Source organism: Anopheles marshallii, chromosome 2 (assembly GCF_943734725.1).
Source record: "Anopheles marshallii chromosome 2, idAnoMarsDA_429_01, whole genome shotgun sequence".
Taxonomy (NCBI): domain Eukaryota; kingdom Metazoa; phylum Arthropoda; class Insecta; order Diptera; family Culicidae; genus Anopheles; species Anopheles marshallii.
Window position 1 is genome coordinate 65,728,212 of NC_071326.1, and position 26,295 is coordinate 65,754,506.

General features: G+C 44.2%; 2 protein-coding genes across 2 annotated transcripts; one reads left to right on the forward strand and one right to left on the reverse strand.

Moving 5' to 3' along the window:
- Positions 1-12,335: 12,335 nt before the first annotated feature.
- On the reverse strand, positions 12,336-17,996 carry LOC128707764 (signal recognition particle receptor FtsY). The gene is made up of 5 exons (XM_053802722.1): positions 17,978-17,996; positions 17,087-17,098; positions 12,820-13,061; positions 12,508-12,717; positions 12,336-12,422 (listed from the first exon to the last, which is right to left on the reverse strand). The coding sequence occupies exons 1-5, from the start codon at positions 17,994-17,996 to the stop codon at positions 12,336-12,338; spliced, it is 570 nt and encodes a 189-aa protein (XP_053658697.1).
- A 3,851-nt stretch (positions 17,997-21,847) lies between these two features.
- On the forward strand, positions 21,848-26,288 carry LOC128707036 (centrosomal protein of 131 kDa). The gene is made up of 6 exons (XM_053801982.1): positions 21,848-21,874; positions 21,989-24,239; positions 24,298-24,574; positions 24,641-25,717; positions 25,789-26,082; positions 26,156-26,288. Exons 1-6 carry the CDS (start codon positions 21,848-21,850, stop codon positions 26,286-26,288), a joined length of 4,059 nt encoding a protein of 1,352 aa, XP_053657957.1.
- Positions 26,289-26,295: the final 7 nt, after the last annotated feature.

Below are 26,295 nucleotides of genomic sequence, written 5' to 3' on the forward strand. Positions count from 1 at the left end.
CACTGGCACACTTCTGGCTCGTGGAACAATTATGAAAGTGTGCTCTCGTAACAGAGAATAGCTCTTTGGGGCAAACCCTTAAACCACCGGACAACTTTTGCATGTAGTGGTATAAAAGCGATCCGAGATGATAGTTAACATGCCAGTTATTCTATTCTGTCACTATACTAAATCTGTACTATACTTAGAATAGATTATTAGAAAAAACTATATTAATACTTCAGGTAATGGCACGTTCAAAATGGTTGTCTAAATACACAATTCGCACTAGCTGCATTTAAAATTAGCTAGGAATAATAAAACTCGCCCAAAACCGCGGCCACACAAAAGTGAAACTTTCACCCCGGTGAGAAAATGAGTTACTCGCATGCAAACACCTCAAAATTGAAGTGGTACAAGCTTTTTCACTGCGTGAGTTGCGTCAGCTCACGGTTGAGCTCTCGCGAGAGTCTCCCACATGCCCACAGCACGGGAAATGGTAGTGAGCAACGGACGAGATCTTCGTGAAGCTCACCCACCAATGCGCTGCTGGGCGCTGCTGCTCATCATTCCCTCCAAGTGACGTTTGATTTCGCGTTCCGCTCACTGTCGGAAAATCGATTTTTCACATATAATTATGTAAAACGAGCCGTATTTTTTTTGTTCAATAAATCGTACGTAAGATGTATAAGTTTTGTGGGGAAATGCCCCGTCAGATATTAGAGACAACTTAGATAACGAAGGGAGTGTTTAGAGCTTAGTAAAAGCTGTTGCCTTCCTACTGCTACTTGATATATTTCCCACACACATACACAAACTTACCTCGATTTTTCTTTCGACGTTTACGAAATAAATTCCCGCAGTGCACAGCCGCTTCTTCGCTGGGTTTCACACCCGCCACCAGCACACTTAACAATTCTGCTTCCACACAACGCGCTTGAACACGGCACACACCGGTACACAAACACACGGGCAATCTGCCGCCGCCTAGTGGTCACTTTTGCTGGTATGAGATATTTCTGCCACCACCACTTTTCCTTTTTTTTTTTTTGGATGGTATATTTTATATAATTTATATACTATCTATGTTTGGCTACCCGCGTACGTTGTTCGTAAGCGGAACACGAATGGCCGCACACCATCCAGTCGGAAAATCAATCGGCGGAAGCGCTTCACGGGCGAAACACAACACAATCTAGACACATAGACACACACGCACACACGCACACACTACACAGACACACGAGGCACGTGCACGCACACCATTCCCCTTGCGTGGCGGTGAACCGCTTGGCAGGCCGCACCAAGTACCACGCGTGTGCGCGAACGGATGTTGTGTGCTCCAGCTGTGCACGGCGCCCGTACGTCCTCCAGGTGCTCGGTTCGGCACAAATTCAACACGAGATGGTGTTTCTGCGGCTGGCTGAAATAGAGATAGAACAAACCAAATGGAATTTTTTACACAACGCGATCGGACGCACAATAAGGATGCTCCCCATTAAAACACACGAACACCGTGGCCTACTGCAATGTACATCATGCATCATCAGCAGCAAACATCTCACCACGAAGGTATTTTTGGTTCCCTTTGCTAGAGGAGAGATCGAATTATCCGAGTACACTTTTGCTTGTTTTTTCCAGGGTTTTTCCTCCCATCGCGACAGCTTTCAGCTGAGTTATTCAAATAACCATCGTTTTCGTAAGCCCTTCCGTCCAACCTGTCATATAATCCGTGCAGAAGTTACATTGAAGGTTACGAAACAATTTTGAATTGCACTTGGTCCTGGACAGGGGTCTGCTGCTCCCATTTGGGGGGGGGGGACCAAAACAGAGGACAACAGTTTCACGCATAAAGCCACTGCAATTTTCCCCCCTTGTCGTGTTTTCCACAACACCACCCACTACTCCATTTGCTTCCCACACATTTCCACACACAGCATTCAAATCTTCTCTATCGACCTCACTTCCAGCACTTTTTTCCACCACCCCCCCACCCCCCCTCCTCTTTCCAGTGGGTAGTGCATTTTCCATGCAAAATCTTCAAACTGTTTTGCGAACACTATCGGGCACGATACAGAATCACCATCATTGAGCACGAAGTATTCCGATGCCTTGCGGTAATGGATTGTGTAATGCATGGGGAGGGATCAATGGACGGAAGTTGACGGGCGCACAGAAATCACCAACAAAAAAAAAAGCCCAACAGCCACCTGCTCCAGAAAGGGATAAAGAAGACAACAGCAGCCACAACAACAAAACTGTTCACCTTCACATCGAACGAACGAACGACTCCGGCCGCCCCAACGTCGTGAGGAAAACTGTGAGCAAGTGTCCCCCAATATAGCTCGCCAACCCGTCTGTACGGTGCGCTGTCACTTTACTCGTTGGGAAAATTCTTGCTCCGCACACACACACGCGCACGCACACCTTCACTCCGGCACTCCGGTGAGAGGTTTCTCTCCCTCGCCGGTGGTGAATGTCGATTTTTGGCTTCGAAGAATTGTTGTCTGATTTTTCCATGCCGAGCTGAGATGTCACAGTCTCAGCTCCGGGTATGGAAGGATGTTCCGATGCGTGTCTCACCTCCGAGGTATCGCTCTCAAGGGGACGAGATTTTCCCATTTTACAACACCGCTCACTTGCTCATTTTGCTCCCCGGCCGGATGCGGGGAGAGGGCCCAACAGCAAAAAAAAAACCAATCTCGCTTTCGGGGCCGACTTTTCTTCTCTGGCAGATTTTCACCTCACTCACACATACCTGAACAAACCGTTCATTCCGCTCACGTTGTAGAACTATTGCGGAGCTTGTTTAGCCGCACAAATGGGAGAGTGTTTTTCGCGCATCCACACAAATTTTCCCACTTTTCCACACGGACCACCCTCCACTCCCTCACCCCCCCTCAGGAAAGGACAAGTTTTTCTCTCCTCAGTGGTGGACAGTGAAAAACTCGAGCTACCCCAACCGCACAAATCTCATCTCACTGGATGGGTGAGAAAAATCGACCCGCGCACTCGGTGTTCGGTGTTTGGCGAGTTTCCTGTGCTCACCACCAACCACAGTGCGATGAGGGAAATTGTAATGAGCGAGAGTTGGAAAATGCTACACACGACACACACACATACACACAAACTTATTACATAATTTCTTCCTATGGTGATGGTCTTTTGGGGGTGCAAATCCAACGGAACCCCAAAAATTGGAAACCCACATACAAATGGATTTTCCACCGCACGGGTATCATACGCGGATTCGTTTGCACGTACGCATCAAACACACACACATACAGACACGCACACATTCTCGCGCGTATACATTTTTCCTTCTTGCTTAACTAGAACTATTTGTGTCTAAATTTTGAGACCTGCTTAATCTTGTTTCTTCTAAAGCTAGACGAACTTTAGATTAATAAAGCTTGATTCCCTGTAAGGGAAAAGCACCACCAAATAGGTTCTCGCAAACAAAAAGAAAATTCTCTATCTACCCTACCAAACCCCAAATCCCCCATCCCTCCTTTCCTCTCCCCTTCCCCCTCCCTTTCTCCTCCCTCTACACACACATAAACACTAAAAAGTGATTCTAAATTAAAATTCACAACATGGTTTTTGTGTTCATGGCGGGCCGAGTGACCGAGTGAAAAACAAAATGGGAAAAAATGTTCCACTTTCCACACACGACGAACGGCTGCCGCTCTCACGGGGTGTCGCGGTGTCTAATGCGAACCAGGCATATATAGAAATCTATATGTGTGTGCGCTTAATATAGTGCCCTAATCATCGCTGTCCGCCTGCACTCCGCCGCGATCTCGGCCCACTGGGTGGTAGGGGGCGGCCAAACACACACACACACGGGGCGACTATTTGTTCGCTTTTCTTGCACGATGGCGAACGCGATGTGCCCACATATATCCGTATCTCCACACACCTTGACATGAAATGCGCACACACACGCACACACCACCACCACCAAGCACTAGCCACTAACCACCGCGATAGGCGATCGATATGATCGATTATAGTCGAAAATGTTCCAACCACTGCCAACACATCATCATCATCATCCATCTATTAGCAACTATTGGGTTTTCCACCATTCTTTTTCCCACCTGTCAGCCCTGTGTTCACTCTTCTCACACACGGTCGTGCTGTGTGCCGCTCGTACATTTCAGGGTCACAGAAATTATAGGATATCGAGCGGATTTGTTTCCTTTTTTTTCCACTACTACTCGCCCCTTTCGTAAGGGGGACGGGTCATCGAATCGATTGCTGGCAAAAACGATCAACCGCTGGGGCAACACCTGTGCTTCAACTGCACACGAATATGCTTGCAGGTGTATGTGTGCGATCCTTTCTTTTTTTTTTTTGGTTTTTCCAACACCCATTTTCCCTCATTCACAAACGGTATGCATTTCGCTTTCTGTCAATTAAGCACTGCAAACGGGTTTAGGATAACCACTCTACGCTATATTATCACCTCAGAACAAAATTCCACAAGCAGACAGCACAGCACCACGACTAGCGACTAGCGCGCGACCACTTGCGGCGAACTTGCAGCGTGTGTGCTCTCGCACTGAAAATGTGCTCCCAGCGTTCGCTCCCATCGAGGGGCATCCCCCAATTTCAGACGGGGTCCTATACACACCACCTCCCACTCGCGCTCAAGCCGTTTGGGTACGGCGTGGAGAGAACCACCGAAAGAGCGGCAAACAACAACTCTTATCTCCTGTTTCTCATGCGAGCCACAGGGAAACAGTGAGAAAAATCGTGCCTAAGAGCTGGAAAATGGTGAAGTTTCTTTTTCCTTCCCTACCCCCGTTTAGCTTTTCCGAGCGGCGAGAGAAACGGCACAGCTCACCCGCTCAAGTTGACGAGCGGATGATGGTGAGAAATGAGGGAAAATCTTTGAGTCCGTGTGTTTATCGCATAGCTCACTGTGCGACGGCACGCACGCACGCAATTAAGTTGTGAACATCGAACAGTACACGTTAGAAATGTTGTATAATTATAGGCTATTTAATAGGCTATTTAAAATAGCATTCAACAATTACTGCTATTATTTTCTAGTATAGTATAGTATTATCAGTAGAATTCCTTTCTAGAATTTCCTCTCTGAACACTGATCTTTACACTAGCCCGTAACGCTGAACGCTGAACACGCTGAACGTTTTGAAACGTTTTAAAAACATGATTTATGGTGCCTACACTATCGTAAACCTAGCCCAATGTTCGCGAAACACTTCGTTGCAGACCAAAAAGTGAAACCTTGTCGGAAGCGCCCCGAGCTGGGAACTCAAAACTTCTAACGCGATTTTCTCGAAACAACTGTTTTCTAAGCGGGTGGACAACATTACTTAAAAAGCGTAGCTACATTATAAATAGCTATTCGTTGCACGTTTTTATAGCCATTTCTACGCCCGTAAATATGTGTTTTTTGTTAGCCAACGCAATGAAGAAATCCGTACGCATGATGGCAAGAAGTTTAGTGGATATTAAAGTAAAAGATCGATTGTATTCTAGCACCAACGTTGCGTTCTATGTGATCTCCGACGATATCACAGGTTGGAGGTGCAACGATGCCCCTGGCCAAAACAAAAATTGATTTCACACGATTTTTGTCACATATTTTCAAATACATTTAAACAATAATAAAATACAGAGTTTACACGATCGTTTTACTTTTCTCATAATATATAATTAAGTCGAAGGCGAGGGAGAGCCGGTGGTGTATTGACAGCGATGCAGGTCTTCACACGACAGGACCGGTACGAAATCCCATCCGGAGCAATCCCCCGTACGCAGGACTGACTATACAGCTATGGGTAAATAAAGATTAAGAATAGCTGGAATCATACTCTAAGTCAGTTTTTTTTTTGTATGCGTTTTGACGATTCCAGGCTTATCCGCTTACAGCTCGCGATATAAATAACAAGTCGAGTTAAGCCTAGGAAACAAGGATTGGATTGGTTTCCTAATGAAAGTTATTACCAAGGGTTACCAAGCTAGGCAAATGCCAAAACAAAGAATTTTGATTGCTGGTGTGAGCCAGGTTAGGCCATGCTTCCCGTGTGCAAAATCTGGAAACAATTTTTTTTTAAGGAAAACAACTGCAAAAGGATTATTTTTATAATCAGACTTATATATTGTTTCATATGAATTGAATTTAAAATCATATTTCAAAACTTTCATCGATTTTTCTCAAATTGTAATTCCGCATAAATGATCCCTTGTGTCATTCTTTATGTCAAAATGCGATGTCCTTTACGTCCTTCATTATGCTAAATAGTGCCTACCAACCAACTATGCTAAATAGTGCTGTACTTATTGTACACTTTAATTTATTGTATTGTACACTTTTAAGAAAAGTCATTTGAAATGAATCTTTTGCGAGGAGTCATTTAAATCAAGAATCAACTCTTAATTTCACGACTCACGAATCCTGAGAGCAGTGGAGGACTAAGCTCTTTGGAGCAAAGCCAAAATAGGATTTAACAGGGGGAGGAGGGGATCCATAGCGGACAAGCTATTAGAAAGGTCATTAATCTTGCACGATTCTTAAATCTTAAAGCAAAATAGAGGACAAAGAGGAAATAGTGATTCATATTCATTCGCTCAGTTCAAAGATTCATTCAGATTCTTAAATCTCAATCAGATTCACCCAACACTAACGCGAGATAACATTCGAAAAAAGAATATTGTTAATAAAAAACTTGAGTGAGCTCCATTTCAAGAGATATCGATAAGCGTAACGCTGATTACCACACATCGAGTGAAATACGTATTATCAAACATTTCAGTACTGTATAGTACTTAATATATAACACAGATAAGATACCACGTTTGTGAATCCTTATCATATAACGCCGGAATTTAATTTTTTCACATAATTACATAAAACAATTGCCGATTACAATATCTGGTAAAGTCTGATATCGATAATAGGTCTATTGTTTTTCATAATACATCATAAATACTATTCTTCCTTCTTTTATCGGCACAACAACCTCAATAAATCTATTCGAATCTAAATCAAATCTAATTCAAATCTAAAATCGAGCCATTTCTGGCGTTCTTTGACTTGAATTTCCCGTAGTCGGATAGTCAGCCCTTCGTACGAAAATGCGTTTCTATCATTTTTCTTTTCTACTATTTATTATAGCGGACCGTTAAAATGAAGAACAAAATCCACGGATCCCAAATATTCGCGTTGCGCGTATCCTGGTGCAATATCGTTTATGCTTCAAAGTTACAGAGTTGATTTCCTTTTTGCCCATTTTTTATTTAGCTATTTTTTCACACAATCATTTTACTATTTCATTATTTGCTTCAAATTTTGTCAAAAAATATATTTTAAAGCTTTTATCACAAATTTAATCAATTTAGAATACTCTAAATAATATTTTAAAACAAATTTAGATCATCATTTTTTCGACTAAAGTTGTCCTTACACACTATCAAACCTTACACACTATCTTACCTTACGACACTACAAAACACTACATAAAAAATCAAAATTGCCACGAAGTGTACATGTCACTAACGGCACCCTTAAATTATCATCGGATACCATTAAAAACAAGCTGAGCCATTAAGTTCAATAAACAAACCCTTCATAAAAGAGTATTTATGCGTACGAAATTCCAAAAGCTGGAACACATTTGGTAAAGAAAAATTGAAAAACAAAATTTTTATATGACAAAGGAACGCATTTTCAATAAATTTTTCACCTTATTGCCTAGACTGTGTGCTATAAACTAACTCCGCTGTCGAGTTTCCAAAAACTGAATTTCTTCGAATCCGCATATAAGAGGAACCGTGTATCTCGTGGACTGCCCGTACTCGAATAATTTATATCGGTGTGTGCGAACCATTGATAGTATCATCTACGGATAAACAACATAAAATAGTGCAAAACCCCCGTAGGAATATTCGATTGATTAATATTGCAAACCGTTTTAAAAAAAAAACATCACAGAAACCATCATCATAAGGTTTGGGCCGGTTTTCTCCCTATGCCCAAAAGACGGCCGATTGTTCCAAGCGTTCCACACACGCACGCGAAACAGCGCAAGTCGTGACCGCTCGGAAACATTCTTATCCTACCCGTAAACGCATCGGTGAGATGTGTTTTTTTTGGCGAAAAAACCACTGCTCAACGTTTGACCACGCTCACATATGCCCGAATCCCAAAGGAGAACCGGCAATTTCAAGCACGCAGCAGTTCGATGTTTATATTTAGAAACGTTCACACACAGCATGCCAGGCAAACCACAGTACCAGCCCGAGACGCCAGATGCATCAGAACATTGGTGCGCAAGGTGTAGAATGGAAACTGTACGGCCAGGTTGTTCACCAGCGGAATATGGCGCGGTGTGCAGAGAGACAACACACGACTCTGCTTGAACGTGCCGGTGTGTGATCCACATCCCACCACCAGTCGATTTATGCTGATGTGTCGAGAAAACGAGAACTAAGCGTACCACACCATTCGATCGATCGATTTTCATGTCTCGAAAAGGTGGAAAATTCAATTCCGAACCAGGCTGTTATGCAATGTGTGGAGTGGCCGTTTTTGCATGATGTTTCGGAACATACACTGTGCCGGCATGTGCCGACGCAGACCAGAGTGGTCTCCCAACGTATAAAAATGAAAATGGAAATTGATTTTTGCTGTTTTTTTTGCAAATCAAACCAACGCTTTCCTTATTGGACATTGTCCCCGGTGAAATTGCTAATCAATTTTCATAATTTATCACGCGAGAAGAAGGACCAGTTTTTGTTCTATTTCTCCATTCGCTAAAAATAACCAGTACTAGAAAAGGGAAACTCATCAGCTTATTTCCTTGCGCCAACCCTATCTTCCATGGCACGCGTTCTTTGCAAATGTTCAATCAATGCTGGTGAAGGCAGGCAGTTGCTTAATTAGCACTGGTTTCGTATTCTTTTGCAGTTTGTTTCGTTCGTTTGAATGTTCGAGTGACTGTTTTTAAGTAAAAACACTGTGACACAGTACAACAAACGTGATTCATTGCGTGACGTGATTGGAATCGTTTTCAAGAGCGAGGAAAGCTTCCTGTTTCAACTTTTCAATAATGTTATGCTACCTAGCGGACGACCTTCGGGACAAACATGTTACCGGTGGGTAGACCAGCATAGTCAAAGCACAGGAACCAGCACCATCAGTTACCACTTCAAAGTGGATATTTCTCTAAAAGAAAAACAAAATAAAAACATGTCGCTCATTCACTCCGGTAAGAGATGGTCACATTACCCGGCACACATGCGTTAGTCATTCCGCTTCAGGGCACACGACATTTTTCCCTTCACTAATTGAGGCTACCCACCCGGATGTCGATAGGCAAGAATGAGCCCCGACGGCCATCCTCGAATGCCTGGTGTGCAAAAGCGGCAAAGCCGTTGGTCGAGGACAAAACGCGACGATGTATAGCAGCTCACTTATGTTTACCTGTCATACCTGGGACGATTTGTTTCGTTCGCTCTTTCTCGCTCTCGCTCACCTTTACGGTTCTATCTCACTGCGTTCTTATCACGCAGATGCATTTAGGTCGCTGATGCACCATAAATCAACGACGGCTTGCCAACGTCCCGATGCACTACAGCGACAACACGGATGAGGATGTTAAAGCCTTCAACCTTGCGGATGTAAACAAACCAGCGCTTCCCGCCCTGGGTAATCGCCTTCGCCTCCAGCGGCCGACGCGAAACAAGATCTTGCGATCCCGCAGAAAACGAGCACAGTAGGCCGCGGGTAGGTGGATTCTCTGTGTGTACGCATAGCAAACAAAACCAATCGCATCACTTTTCCCGTTTCGTGCCACCTTGCTTCAAAGCGCAACCTTTCGCATCGCATTAAGGCTCATCGTTAGAAGTAGTTTAATGGCCACCTGGACGATTAAAATCGATCGATAGCGCCGTGCTTTCACACGTAGTCCCGGTCGCGAGTGTGCGTTTTTTTCACCACGTTCGCTACACACACTTCCATCTACAAACGCGAAAAAGAAGAACACCCGGTGCACAGACACACGCGTATACACCACGTATGAACACAGCTTTCACCTTTGATGAAACGATCGTCCCTATTGGGATCTATGCACCTGAATGTTTGACTTCGCAGTTTGTCGAAACTTTTTAGCGTTGGGCACCATTTGAAGACAGTCCACTTCAGTTATGCTTTTACGCACGTTTTGGTAAGCTTATAAAATACGCTTCTAGTTCCACACTACACCTACAACCGGAAAAAATCAATGATCACACGCGAAACGGGGTGTAGGAGGGTTTGAAACGTGTACATCAAACACAAACTGCCCATAGGAAGCATGTTTAACTTACCGATTTTGGCCAATTTCTGTTCCGAGACGCTCCGTTAACTCGTGGGCAGCTGTTTACAGCCCGATAATGACGAACCCATTAATGACTCACTAAGTATGGAACTCTTTGAATCCAAAATGGTCCGAAAACCGGACGGCGCTTTGCGGCACGACTGTATTTTCATCGAATATTGTCATTGAATATTTAGCCCGTCAAGCTACGGCCTCATGTAGTTTAATGTTTGACAGCTTGCACACTGGGCAAATAAAGTTTTTTGATATCGTCAAACTAAAGGGAAAAAAATAACTACTGTAAATGAATCATACGAACGTTGGTATTCGTATGAGTAAATTTGAAACCGACGTTCATTTTTATGAACAAACGTTTACAAAATCCGTCAATACGATGCAAGGTAGTAGCGTAAATTTAAAGTAACATGGTATTGAAATATCCACCATCAAATTGTTCTAGCTGCTGAAACATTCAAAACGAACGAACTTTGCTTATTGTTTTAAGTCAGAAACAACGATCGATTCGTAAAAAAACGTTTGGAGCTCGTTTGGACGAAATTAGCTCCTCGCACGTAAAATTGTTTTTTACAACAAAAATGGTTTTGACGTTCACCCAATTGAATTGTTTTCCTGATTGAATTTATTGCATTAATTCTCTACTGCACATGGCTGAGGCGGCCCAGTGGTGTATTGGTAGCGTTGACGGTCTTCACACAACAGGACCGGTCCAAAATCCTATCCGAACCAACTCTTCGCACGCAGGTCTTACTATTCAGTTACGAGTAAATAAAGTCAAAAAAACCAGGCTTAGACCTGTGGAGGTTGATGTACGGATAAAAAATTAAATAAAAAAATATTACTAATGGTGAAAGCCCACTGTTCCTATTCAAATCTGCTGAGGTGCGTGAAACAAGCCCATTTTCTTTCAGATTATTTCAAAACAAACGTTCATCTTCGTATTATTGAGTACAACAGAAAAATCTCAAAGCAGAAAACATAAATTAAATAAATCACATAATAAGCAATTTAAAGTTTCAATTTCCAATACTGTTTGCCATTGTACCGCAATCAATTCCAGTTTAAAGCCATCGAAGTAGGTTTTACAACACGCTTCGCTAAAAGTTCGTTTGGTTTGGTTTGTATATCATCTATTTATTTGCCATTACAGTATAAAAGCATTATTCATCGATCTTTGGAGGTTAAACGAAATATAAAAAGTTTTGAACCAAGTGTAAACCGTCGAAATTTTTGCACACGGAAAGTTTGTTTGCTAGCCCGAGCGAGCTTGCACATTATTCGTGTAAATGAATTTAGTTATCGTAAAACATTATGATCAGCCGTTATGTTAAAACAACTCTCGAACCTACAAAACGAATGCATCAATGCTTGGACGCAATTATGCTGTGTAATAAGGTGCTTTTCTGACTACGCCACTATATTTATCTTGTAAATGAACTGTTGGACATTACGATGTCTTGTACGGATTAAACGACATTCAAAACTACGCGGTTGTGATAAGGCTGGTAACGATTAGGTAGCTGTGTGTTGTGCTATTTTGCTCATTAGGCAAATATTAGGCAGGTAGTCTGTTTCTATTGTTTTCCATCACCCTAATGGGAAGCACACCATTTCCGGATCTCCGGATAATAATTCCCTCCGGTCGGTGTAAGGCAATATTTTCATCGTTTGGTTGTTTTTTTCTGTATGCGGCAGCAATATTAACCACCAGCCACAGCTTAGCCGATCAGTGTATGAGTGTTTTGTGTAACTATTCCTCGAGTTCTGTGCTAAACATGCTAATAGTACATTAATTATAGTTGTATTAGAAAATTCATCCAAAAAGCTTAATATCATCACGTTGAACGAGCACATCTCGAATGTGCGCGGATTTGCGAAACGAAGCGCATGGTGAACACCGACGACAGCAACGATATCTGGTTCTCAGATCTGTGCAGCAGCAGCTAGCATCTTCATTGGTGCTGAATGCGAGATTCTTCTCAACGCCTCCCCCGTTTAAGCTATTTACTTTCCGAGGTTCAGCTTGCCCAGCAATCCAGTCGCACTGGCCGTGGCCGACTCTTGTGCCTTCGCTGCGACATCGTTTACTTTCTGCAAATATAAAGCAAAATGAATCGGTTCCAATCTTTTCCCTCTTCTGTTGGTTGCGGAACTGGTCGCACAGCACCGATCTTACCTGCTCCAGCTCACCACGCTTCTCATCGGCCACCCGGTTCGCTTCCTGCAGTTTCCGATCCACCTCTTCGCTTGCCCGTTTCATACCCTCATCCACCTTCTGTTCCGCCACCTTCATTTGCTCTTCGACCGCTTGCTCCACCACGACCGCACTCTGCTGTATGGCATTTTCGGCTGCCTGCTTGGCATGGTCCATCAGCGTACCAGCGGCCTGTATAAAGGAGCACAAGACGACGAATTAACGAAAATACATTAATATAAATTCTAATTCCAATCTCCCGCAGGTAATCTCCAGATAGATAAGAAACTTCACCTGCGACGTTGTTTCAGCGACCGCTGACGCTTGCTCCTTTGTGGCATTAACTTCACCGGCGGCCGACGATGCCAAAGCTTCCGCGTCGGATTTGGTTTTGCTGAAGGATTCCTGCGTTTTCTTCGCCTGCTCCTCGGCCAGGCTGGACGCTGCCTGGACCTTCTCGTTGGCCAGATCCTGCGCTTCCTTCTTCTTCTTATCGAACAGCCCTTCCGCTTTGCTGCCGATGTTCTTCAGTGAGGCTGGTTAGGTTCGTCCATTTAATGAGAAAAGATTTCAACGATTAGACTGTTTTCACAACACTGCGGCCAACTAAATAGCCCTAGCGTTCACGTCGGAATGCAACTGTTTTTGTTTACAAATTGATCACTTATTTCCTATTCGAACGGTGATCGGGTAAGTCAGGGATCAGCACACCTTACACTAACGGGGCCAACTAGTAGAAACAATTCGGTTCTGTTTATACACGTATTTTTGTCAAAATTATGATTGCAAATTGTCCGCATTGCTTTTTTTATACTACAGACATTGGGGACTTCGTCAATCAGTCAGTCTCTGCACTTTTCAACAACTCAAACTATATTTATTAAAAATAATTTTGTTTTTTTTTTAATTACAACATTAACAAAACGTAGAAAATGAATGTTTTACATCGCAAAGTAAGGCACTTGCAACCAAATCTTCACCTTTTTGCCTACATTTTAGGGTATAAGCTAACCCAGCCGCGTAAAACTAGAATCCGACACAAATATGACACATTTGACTAGCTGATGATCATTCACATCTAGACATTGTTAGTGCCGTGGTGAAGAGATCTTGTGTTGTTTGAAAAGGTCTTTCCTTTTTAATCTTTTTCCTTTTCAAAATTTACTATCCGACCGAATAAAATCTATTGGCGATCCTTACTTTGCCAACCCCTGGTTTACATGATCGAGATTCCGAGTGCTGTGCTTTTGAATGTGCCGTTTTTTTTTTCAAACAACGATTTATTTCGAACCACGTCTGTAACGTTAACCTGATGCCAAGCACGCACACACGGTTAGTGCTACTCTCCCCTGCCCAGGCCCATATGATGTCATCTCAGTGAGAGACTGCCGAGCAGCCAAGGTCAGAGCTGCCGCGAATGTTCAACACGCTGCTGCTGCTTTGGCCACAGGCGAGATCACTCAAACGTATCATAATGCTCGAGAGTGTGTTATTTTTTTTTCGTGCAGATGGGATGGGTTTGTTGTGGGAGGTCTAAACATGTTCCCTCACCCCGACTCTAGACGAACTGCTGGGAAATCAACAGCAAAATTCACAGCCGGGAGTTCTTTGGAGCTATAAAATTTTAACATATCGAACGAAACACGTCCCTAGCGCGTGTCATCTTGCCAACTGAAGAGAAGTGAGGGCGATACTTGTAAACCATCACGCTAGGGTGAGAGACCACAAACATTGAAGAAGAAACGGGATTCTTCTTTCTTACTGATCTTTGGCGTATTTTGATTTGCACCATGTACTCTCCACTATCTAATACATTTTTTCACCAAAAAGTACAATAAATCTTTTATACCATTCAAACGTTACAAAGTGTGCCTTGAATAAGGCACTGGAACTAATGCTCCAAAGTGCCATTATCAAAATTATCGATCGTCTGCACTTCCCGCAAGCAGAGAACAATTTCCGTTTTTAGACGACACCGGTCTGACACGACCCATGATGGTGTTGATGATGATGTCATCCGTAAGGCCAACCAGCGGCCATTGCTACATTGTGGTTAAGGCGTCAGGTTTGATACTCACTGCACGTTTTATTGTAGCTTTTTGAAGGCGTACCCACTCGTACTGTACCATTTTCTATGACAAAAACACCGGCCGAGAGTGAGAGGTTTAGCGCTTCGATCCGATCGATTTTCTCCAACGTCGTCCTTGCTTGATGTCCTTGCGGTTTGGAGCGTCGGTAAATGTTTAATGTAGTTCCATGTCTTCTAAATGTTTTATCATATTTTTATGAATCACGCACAAGGTTCGAACAACCGTACTGGCGAAGTTAGTTCGGAAGTGATTTTACTCGATTCCGCAACCAGATCATGCCAGATGAGCTATTTTTAAACGTCTTATTTGCCCAACCGTTCCGTTCCACACTTGCACTCGCGTGTATATATCGGATGAACGATTCTGCAACTAAATAAGCGCAGAATATACGTAAGCACACGTTGCGGCTGCTTATATTTGCTTTAAAAGTGCATACCACTGGCCTATCACATCCCGCCACACGATCACGATAACGGGGGAGGGGGTGTGCATCATCATCACCAGGCTATTGCTATATCAACCGCAAACTAGAGCAACGCCCTGCGGATTAAATGCCAGCCGGTGAAACATTGTACACGTACTGCAACGGATTGTTTCAACGCCAAAGAGTGTAAGTTTTCAACAGCCAAAGAGTCACTTTTAATCATACAATCGTCAACACCGGTGTCCTTTATCGGTCGAACGAGACGTCCGGCTGCTAAGGAATGTCGCGATGTCTCACACTGCTTCCGTTTTTTTTTTTGACACAGACGATTTAATTAGTAATGGGCGACCTCCATCAACAGCTCCATCACACACGACACAATTATAATGATGTGTGACACGAGCAGTGATTGTTTTCAATTCAATTCTACTCTGTTCTGTAGCTTAATTTGTGAAACGTGCTAGAGATTTCTGATGCAGTTTATTGTTTGTGGGATGTGTTTTCCACCGACATTTAAGAATAACTCATAATATATTATTGCGATTGGGTCCCACCGAGTCCCACCATGTTGTTTATGGTACGGTTATTGTCTTATAAAGGGTGTTCCGCAGCAAATTTGCATTACGGTTGAAACGCTGTAGAAAATTAACTATAATAGACCAATCCTTTTCAAACTTTTAGGAAATAAAATATAACCCTTAAGTAAGCTTATGGCAAAACTATTTCATTTATTTTCTATGCCATGACGACACGATCGCCACGATGTCAACCTTGCGTTTAACATCAATTGTCAGATTCTGTACGACATCTGGCTGCAGATTATTTTGTACTTTAACTCACTTTTTCCTCATGTCTGCTGAAGATTAGGATGCTTCCGTTACCTTCTTCGTGTTCTTTTTGTTTACAACAATCTCAAGAGGCGAAAGCCTACCATTTCTGGCTTACTAGACCTACTAGAGTCAGTCCCTGCGTACGGGGGATTGGTCCGGATGGGATTTTGTACCGGTACTGTCGAGTGATGATTGGCAACGCTACCAATACACTGACCGGACCAGAATTGAAGTCTACCCTTCATAATAGTGTAGTTTTTTATTCGTTAGGTCTTAGTTCCGGTGCGGGTTGAGGGGTTCATATCCTTAAGTAAGAAAGTAAGCAACCTGGCATCCTATCAGGAAAAAATGGAATAATGGCATGGAAATGGATCGTGTCAGAGGATCGTTGATTCTACAGCGGGAACAGACGGAACTGTAGACATTCCTTGCAGTAGATCTTCCCGTTTACAGCTCCGGTAGCAAATCATACTACTTGCCAAATCTTGTACTTCTTGGCAAACTTTGGAGAATAGCTGTTATCTTAAATCCTGCGGACATTAAATTTGTCTTTGACGGTGAAAAACAGTAGCTCCGGATCCATTATAAGACAATGAGGCATCGTAAGCATCTGGTGCTGAACGCGCTTTTCCATGCTCAAAATCTTATCGCAACGTTATTTTTAATGGAAACGACATTTTTACAATTTTCTACCAATTCGACATCGGTCAGAAAACATTGTAAACAACACTCTAAACTATTTCCACTCAAAATTTCAAGAGAAAACATTCAATAGGTAATATTCTAGAGTATTACAGCCGTGATGCAATTTGTTGTGGGACACCCTTTACTAGCTTGTAATATTTCAGAACCGAACAAAGATTAAATCATGTATATTACATGAAGTCATTCAGGTTACAGCAGCTTCGACACAGACGCAATGTCTGCAACCTTTTACCATTCCACCAACACATTATCATTAGTCATCGCATACCGCCACATTCCGATGCAGACATTCCTTTATCGATCAGACTGCACACGTTCTCCTTCAAGCCCCAGTTAGGTCAAACATCAGCTGGAACGATTTCGACGAGTCTGACCGTGGCAACGCAGTAGATTGCCAGCTCCGATTGCTCATTGCAACGTAATTAAATTGTCCTTTAGATTTGCTTCCCGATTGTGTTACCCAGTGTTTCACGCTCTAACAACAAACAACATTATCAAAATTTAAAACTTACATTTGGCTCCTCCTGCAAGCGTCCAAGTGTTAGGGAGAAGGGAAAATTTAAATATTCTATTAAAATTCAGCTTATTTCTAAAATGTTAGCGCTTAGCATCTCAAATCTCGCACCGCGTTGATAATGCGTTACCAGCAAATCGAAACAAATTACGGTAAGATTCAATCGAATTACGACCGAAAGACCTTCACCAATTACTTCATTACCGGTGGCAACCAAAGGCCAAAACCAGCTGGTACCGTTGCGGCCGGCCATCACCATAGCAAAGGGCCACGGTACTAGTTGACCCTTTTGGACGGAGGAGGAGAGAGGGGAGGGACCAACATCTTTTCCTCCCAACCCACCCCGACCGACCGCGCATGATTGGAATTCCGATCGGACGCCACCCTGGCGCATCGTCATGAACAAATAAAAACAACAACGCACAAAACCCACCATGGGAGTCATAAAAAAACGAGACAAATGAGGGAAGCACACACACACACAAAAAATGTATAATCAAAACCGATTAAAATTCAAATGGTACGGGGGGTTTTTGGAAGTTTTCGATAATGAAACAGGCTGGTGCGGATCGAACATGCAAATTTAAAGTTTTCGGAAGAACGTAGCTAACGAAGTCTTTCGATACGTTCTGCTTCCACCCAACAGCACGAAGGTGTGGACCAACAACATTTGCTGCGCGCTGCAGTAGCACGTGTATGGGGCGCATGAAAATTGATGCGTAATAGTCTGCTGAACCGGAGAGGTGGCTTCCCTCGTACGCTTGCACTGCAAAGCGTTTCACGCTGCGGCGTGCAGTACGATTTTCCACTGGAAAATTCTTTGTGTAGAATACTTTCACTGTTAATCTCATCTTGTACCGGAATACCACTTTCACTTGCCAACACTTACCAGTAATTCCGCTAAACATCTTGGCTGTGTGGCTGTGTTGTTCGGGAAGGAAAATCAGATGGAAAACCGTTGGCCTTGAACTGGACGGACGCACTGCACAGTTACAGCTGCTGGTGCTCACTCACTCTCGCGTGCAATGCACTGGCAGAATACGTGCTGCAGTCGTATCAGTATTCTACCGTAACTGGTTTTACTTTCCGAGCGTGGCGATCGGATCGGAGTGGTACACAGGGTGCGGGCACGAATGCGGGACCAACACGGGAACTTGGCTCACTGACGCGGGACGACTGACGAACGGACGACTGCACGTCTTCACTACGCGAGCTATGTCAACGAAATAATATGCGTACAGTGTTGTTTCCTCTCGGCGTTTTGTGAGCGAAACGGCGCACACGCGCTCCGCAACATGTCCGTCCCATGCTCGACCGGGTTGAGAAGCTGCGGGAGAGAAGATGGTTGGCGACGTTGGTTTGAAAACTGTTTGTGTACGGTTTAATACTTCACTTTTTTTGTATTTTAAAAATACCTCCCGATTTAAAATCAAATTGATTAGACCTTCAAAATGGGGTCTCTAATGTGGTGTGATGTGATTTTTGTTGTTTGTATTTGAATATTAGATGCAATTTTCCGATTCCCGACTTTTTATTGTTCACATTTGCTAATTTACACAAATTTGGAACGAAATAAAACAGGAAGAATATAAAATTTCCTTCCAAAACTGATTTTTTTAATTTCGCTATTTCTCAATAGATGGCGCTGCTCCGTTCCTGCTTTTTTTCTTTGCAATAAATCGTATTGAAATTTGTGTTGTTCGTTATCGCATTGCAACTGATTTTCATTCGATTTTGATTGCTTATAAATGGAGCGTTTTTTTTAAAGAAAACTTCTGTAAACTGTTTAGCTATTACGCATTTACTTTGAAGCAACAGGAAGCATGCTAGCGGCTGTATTTTTCCATCAAGATGAAGCTACTCTCTCAGTGTTGATTATAGAGAGGAGAAAAACATTCTCTCTCGCGCTCATTCGCTCTGTTTATAATTCTCGCGTACGCTTAGCTAGCGCTCTTATAACCTCCATTCAAAGCAACACCAAATACATGACGATGTTATGTGGGACACAGTGCTTGATGGTATACAACATTTTAAAATGTTTCATACTAACGCATTGAAGTGAAAACGGGCTTTGACAAACTGTGTCGGCCATCTAGTGCAACTATTATGTGCATGTTTGATATCCTATCCGTAAATTTATACCGCTAACTTTACTTAAAAAGATCTATAACACCCGCCTGTAGTCTTGGCCTGTTGCAGGAATCCTATAAACTGCTCACGGTCGAGCGCCTTCGTCTGCCAATCCATTATCCCGGCCTTTACGGCGGACGCATCAACAACATCACTCCATCTCAATTTTGGCCTAACACGACTCTTCTGTCCATGACGACCTAAAAGGACTTTACAGGCTGGGTTGTCCGGAGTCATTCCCATAACGTGATCAACCCACCGGAACCTGGCGAGTCTAATCCGCTGTACAGTCAGTTCACCGTACACCTCATAGAGCTTGTCATTGTAGCGACTCCTCCATTGTCGTTGCACACATTCGGGGCCAAAAATCCTTCCAACCATTTTCCTCTTGAACGCGGCTAAGAGAGTTTCCTCAGTTTTGGACAAAGTCCATGTTTTATAGGCGTATGTAAATACTAAGTTCTATATAGTCCCAGCTTCGTTCGTCGCGACAGGTGTTTTGAGTAGAGAAGTTTCTTCAGACTGTAGAAAGACCGGTTGGCAGCCAACACCCTATCGCGTATCTCAACATCAACGTTATTATCGGTGCTGACTTTTGACCACCAGATAGGTGAAATTTTGGACTATTTCGAAAGTGCGATCATTTATCTGTACGTCACTCCTTCATAAGTTAGGACTAGTTACTAGCGCAACTGGTGGTGCCACCATCAACTTGGTTTTTACCTCGTTAATCACCAACCCGAGCTTTTCTACCGCCTGCTCAATCCTTTGGTAAGCATCCGCTACGTACGAGAGCCGTTAACCAATGATGTCTATGTCATCAGCGTATACCAGGATCTGGATTGACTTGTAGAAGATGGTCCCCGAAGTTTCCACCTCCAAATCGCGGAAGGCCTTCTCTAGCTCATCTCCTTGGCGCAGGCTCTTGGTGGTAGCGAAAGATCCTGAGAGTTTTCTATCCTCCATCACCTGGCATGTGACGTTGGTCATTGTCATTCGTACTTGTCTGGTAAATTTGGTCGGAATTCCAAAAGATCTCATTACGTTGTACAATTTTACCCTGGCTATGCTATCTTGCGATCTTAAAGTCAATGAACAGATGGAAACAGTGGAGCTGTTGCTTCGCCATTTTCTTCAATATCTGCCCGAATGGTGGAGATCAGATCAGTGGTTGATTTTCCATTTCACAATCCCCGCTGATGGTATCCTATTCTCTCTTCTAGGAATGGGACAAGACGATCTTATAGTATAAGGGAGAATATCTTGTAGGAGATCTTCAACACCTACGCAATCAATTTTGATAACTTAGTCCAGAGAAACAGATGCAACTGGAATCAAAATGAGGTTGACATTACTGGACTTCAGACATTCTCAAGAAAATATTGAACTTGAACAATGTATTATTTAAGTATTGTTGGGAACACTACAACAGCGGGAGAAATGTCCCAACGACCTGTCAGGTAGCTAGGAAAAAAGAATAATCTGCAACATATCATGTGCAGGATTGCGCCCTACACTGTTTTGTTTATAGAATTCCTGATGAATTCTCTAGGGGCCAAAAATAACAGCCTTGATTTTAACACACTGGAGAGCGCTGCCAGGTGTCTATTGTTTGCTACCCGGTTCCAGGACTCGCAATAGATGTGACAGCTGGGTGGTTAAAGGATCAACTCCGATATCTTGCTGTTGACTGACTGGTTTATTGAACACTATGGATAGTCATCATCCATGGTGTTGCTGCATTAGCGATGCTTAGATTTTGCATGGTGGAATCTCCTGTGTTACTTAGATTCCAAAACCTCCATTTCCTTTTTCTCCTAACGCGTAGTACTTATTTTCATGCCTAGATGGCGCTAGCTATCTCGGTTTTGTTGCCTACCCTCTAGGCGTTCTATCTATCCTAAACACATCAAACAGAAAGAAGAAAAATTATAAAACCGATCGCAGGATGTGCCTGCGACCTCTTGGAAAAACGACACGTGAAGAATAAAGACCAATATTTTTTGCACACGTTATATCCGTGTTCGGCAGAAAAAGTCTTATTCTCGGCAAATCAGTTTGAAAAGCAGCAGTTTTCCAACAAGTATTTTAAATGCTCATTTAAAGACACAGCAAACCACCCCTCCCAACGCATCTTCTACGACGCCATTCTCAACAAACACGTCACCAATAAAATTGTGCTAACCAATTCGTTTATTTGGGTGTCACAAAAATCTTCCGACACTGTAAATAGCTGAACTCGTGCAAATTCCACTGGATAGTGTCTTTACCCTACAAACGGTGTTGATCCACAATACCATCACAGAGCGCCTCCATCACTCTGGTGCACTTCGAGCACGTGGTTTAGTTGCAACCGGTTTTGTTTGTTTTGCTGCTGCTAGGAGGCTCCATAGCAACGCGTTCTTTGTGGCTTCGTGCTCGTTGCTATGGGTGACATTTTTTTGGTTGTAGCTACCGGTTGCCATATTTACAGTCATTCAACAACAAACGATTTGAAGTTTTTACCAGTCCGTCAGTAAATTGTGTGTTCTGCATTAATGTCCTTCCATTGTTACTTTTATCAGTGAAAACTTCGCTAAAAACCATGCTTTTTTCTGCGAAAGTGTAGTGAAGGTTTCGCTGCAGCAGTATGGAATTGAGTTTGTATGGTTCACAGGTGAGAAATGAGTTGTTGCAAATTCGCGTTTTTTCCGTTCACGCCCCAACCACAAGGTAGGTCATGGCATGGGTTTCGAAAGTGACATTTGACGCGCCTTTCTCTGACTGACAGATTAGCCTGGCAACGCGCGAGAAAACCACCACAAACCAATACCGGGAGCGGCCAGGTTCGGCACTGCAGCACCCGACCCGTCCGTGCTCTGCAGCCGGAGCGCACATCAGGCGTCCCCTGTCGGCGGACAGTACGCAATATCGCTACCGGAAGCGGCCATCTTCTAGCGGAAGTGCGGTGGACGTACCACGCCAAACTACTTCACCATTCCACCAACGGAGTACATCTTCGTCCAGCTTACTGCTGAAAAGTCTTCTAGCGGAACCGATACCACGCTACTGGGAATCGAAGTCGCTGTCACGATCAACTCAGATTGCTTCAACGCGCGGGTCTTCCTGTAGCAGCGCGGAACGCATTCGGCAACATAGACGATATCAAACGCTAGTTACGGAGAGCACTGTACGGCCCGTAGTGAAGACGAAAACTCGAAAGCGATCCGGCTGTGGTTGTGCATCGAAGAGAAGTAAACAGAAATCCAACACCGATCGACGAAGAAGGCGTGACAGTACCGAAGAGGAAGATCCTGATCGAGACGAGGCTGAGAGCACGATGGACGAAATGGACGACACGCAGGAATCCAACAACGAGGCAGAACTGGAAGGTATTTGGAGAGGCAAACCCAACGCGGGTAGTAATCGGGAGGAGAAAAAACGCTCACCTCCACTACCGATGGTTGCGTTGCCGCTCAACAGGAAAGCAATCGAAATCGGTTCCTGCGGTGCTTTGAAAAAGAATAATACATCCCCGGAAAAGCAATCGCGCAAGATGGACCTTCCTGGGAGGGTTTCCTTCAGCTCGAACGAACCGTACGAGATTGATTATAGTGATTTCGAGGAGAATGAGTACGGTTGCTCAAAGGATGCTCAATCGAAGCAGGCGCGGAAAACTAAAGATCCAAGCAACAAGAAACCATCGTTTTCTAGCGCGCTGTACGACGAACGAATGTTCCAAGAGGGTTCCGTATTGGAAGAAGTTTCGGTGCGGTTCGGGAACGTGAAATTTGAAGAAGACGTTACAACGAGCTCGGGTTACGAGACAAAATGTGATGAAAATGCGAAAGCTACCTTGAGAAAGAGGGCGGCAACCGTAACGGTAGCGTCTCCATCGCCGGTTAGTGATGTGCGCGAGTCGAACAAAATCATAGAAGAGTACAAAAAGGAGATCGAGGATCTTAACCGGCGGCACGATATGGAGCTGCGAATGGCCGTGCGAGATGTGAACGACGTACCGATGCCATCCAAACCTTACGATCCCAAATGTTTCACACCCTCCGATACACCAGAAGATCTGTTTGCCAACTCGGTATCGACAAAGGCGATCGAGAGTACCACGGAAGATACGGATGTGGAGCCGGACCGGCCGGCTTGTCGTACGACAAGCCTGCTGGAGAAAAACGTCATTAATGAGTACTACGAGTGTATCAATGAGATAATAACAGAACAGTCCCCAACCAGACGGCCACAGAACCGGCACACACTGCCAGCTTTGGGGGGAGGTTCGGACGAAAAGGAAGACACGATCCAGCATAATTTGAATAATGAATGTACCAAGAGCGCTCCCAAGGAGAAACAATTTGCATCGGGTGTAGTGTCGTCTGGCAAGGGAAAATCCACCAATACGGACAAAAACCGGCTGGACGCTAGCTCCAATCCAGTGATCAAGAATTACTTCAAAGTGAAGGAACAGAACATTGTGAGCGCTAGTGCGAGCAGTTTGGCGAGTGGTAGTGGTAGCAGCACTACCGGCAGTAAGTCAGGACACTCCAAGAACTCATTGGCTTCCAAGAGAAATGGTAAGGAGAAGCCAAAGTCAGCCGATACACACAAGTCTATACTGCGCAACTCCAAGAAACAGAACAACAACGTCAGCACGGTTGGGATGGGTTCGAATGCTAGTGCTGGATCGGGGAAATTTTCGTCCGGTTTGTGTCGAGAAGATAGCAACATATCCGAATTTCACATGGATAAGGTTGTGAGCTGGATGTCTTGCAACGAGGATACGTTTCCGGCAATACCCGATGTACCCGTGCTCGATGATGTGGGTACTGCCGAACAGCAGCGCAAGTGCCCTGTGGGTGAGAATAGTTCTACATTGTCCAGGCAAGACTCGGCAGATAGATCTCCAAGTTACGGTGTCAGCTTCGATAGCGTACCCAGACAAAGAACTGACCAACCTGAAGAGTTGGTTAGTAGCGCACAGTCGAACTACGATGATGAGTCTGTCGTAAGCGGAAGTGCCAAACAAAAGACGGGTAAGCAGTATAAGCATAACTTGTAGACTCCCTGTTATCTTGTTATCCTTCCTTTCAGATTTTCAAGCACTAAAGAATGAGGTCGAATACAGATTGAGCAACATATTGGACTGCACCGATTCGCAGGTCAGCTCAGGTTGCGAAGGTGAACCATCCGACCAACCCGCCAAAGGCAAGGTGAAAGACCTATTCTCGTATCTCGATCAAGTCGAGCTGAAGTGTGAGAAGAGTGCTTTCAAAGGAGCCGCAGGATCCACGGTAGTGTTACCCTCAGAATCTGATCGTTCCGAGCTGGATTTCGCTGCCGAACCGGATTATATTGAAGCTGTACCGAAGTGAGCGTACCATTGTAGAGTTCCGAACAAATAAGCTTATTCGTGTATCTCCTTGTTTCTTCACAGAATGAACGATCTGTTGGAGCTTCCTCCTCATCAGCTTGCCCGGAGAGTGATCAAGCTGTCACTTCGTGCCAACGAGTTGAGCAACGCCATGCAACTGTCCAAAAATCACATCGCCACAGTGAGAGCGGACAAGGCGAAAGCGATCCGCACGGAAAAGTGTGCCCTGCTGGGTAAGCTGAAGGAGCAAAAGAAGCACTATGAAGACATCATTGGACGACATCAAGAATTTATCGACCAATTGATCAAAGATAAGTCGGGTCTGTGCGATAAGGTAACGCAGCTAACACGCCGGCTGGACTCGCAAAACCAAAGCTGGGAGCACCGATTAAAGACGGAACTCGAACGCGCCCGTGATACGGCCCTTGCCGCTGAGAAAATTCGCCGGGAGAAGTGGGTGCGGGAAAATACGAAGAAAATCAAGGAGCTTACCGTGAAGGGGTTGGAGCTGGAGATTAACAAAATGACTGCAACCCATCAGAAAGAAATTGGTGAGTTGAAGCGGCAGCACAAGGATGAGCTGATGTGCGCTCTCGAGGAGCTTAAACTGCAGTACGAGCAGAAGGAAGCGGACGTTCGGCAAGGGTTAACGAAAGAACGGGAGACTACGATCGAACGGGAACGACAAGCGTTGCTGGAACGGTTCGATCGGCAAGTCACGGAGGAGCGGAACATCTTCGAGCAACAGCGCCAGCACCTGTTGAGTGAGTTCGATCTCGAGAAGGAACGCCTTCAAAAGGATGCGGCTCGCAAGGCACAGTACGCCGAGTCTCAGCTGGAAGATCTCAAGCGCGAGAACATCAAAAATCTTGACTTTGCGCAGAAAGAGTACGTACAGATGTTAAAGCAGCGGGAGGGTAAGCATCAGGATGAGCTGGAAAAGCTGCAGAAACAGTTCGAGTCGGATTTTGCCATCTGGAAGCGAGAGCACGAGCGAAAGTCAAAGGTGGAGCTGGAGCAGCGTGAAAATGAGATTCGTGCCCAATGTCGCACGGAGCGTGATCAACAAATCGATCGTATCGTGGCAAAGGTGGACGCCGAAACGCAAAAGTATCAGCAAGAATTCGATGCCAAAATGAGGTAAGAAGTAGATTGTAATTGTACGTGTGCACTGTATTGGTTCTCATGCCTTATTATATCCTCGGTAATAGTCGTTTAAAAGAGAAACATGAAGCCGAACAGAAAGAAGCGGAAGCGTCGGAGGCGTTGATGAAACAAAAGTATCAAGACTCGCGAGTAAAGCTGGCTGAGGCGGAAGCTACGATACAGAACATGAAGGCGACGGCAAAGCAGACCGAAATACAGCTTAACCACGCGAAGAAGCTCTGTGATGATCTGCTACAGGAGAAGGAAACGATGCGGGACGAGGCACGGCGGGAGGTGCAGAAGGATATGACCAATATGCAGCGGGAACGAGAACGTGAAATAGAACGAATTTATTTCAGGTAAAATCGGATATTATCAAGGATTTCATATATTTAAAGTATTTTAATTTACTTCTTGCCTTATTCCCCCCAGAGTGCAACAAGCCATCGAAAAGAAGGATGCGTCTATAGCGACTTTGCAAAAAGAAATTGCAGGGCTAAAGGAACGTTGCTTGAAGCAGGACGCCATCATTCGTCAGCAGCGCATGGATTATTGTACAAAATAGAAATCTA

Bases quoted from the DNA above. Each gene is read 5' to 3' on its own strand.
- LOC128707036 (XM_053801982.1), top strand. From the start codon at position 21,848: ATGGAATTGAGTTTGTATGGTTCACAG. The intron at 24,575-24,640 runs GTGAGCGTACCA...GTTTCTTCACAG, and splicing joins TATATTGAAGCTGTACCGAA to AATGAACGATCTGTTGGAGC. The intron at 26,083-26,155 runs GTAAAATCGGAT...TATTCCCCCCAG, and splicing joins ATAGAACGAATTTATTTCAG to AGTGCAACAAGCCATCGAAA.
- LOC128707764 (XM_053802722.1), bottom strand. The intron at 12,718-12,819 runs GTGAAGTTTCTT...TCCTTTATACAG, and splicing joins TCGCTGAAACAACGTCGCAG to GCCGCTGGTACGCTGATGGA. The intron at 12,423-12,507 runs GTAAGATCGGTG...TTATATTTGCAG, and splicing joins AGCGTGGTGAGCTGGAGCAG to AAAGTAAACGATGTCGCAGC.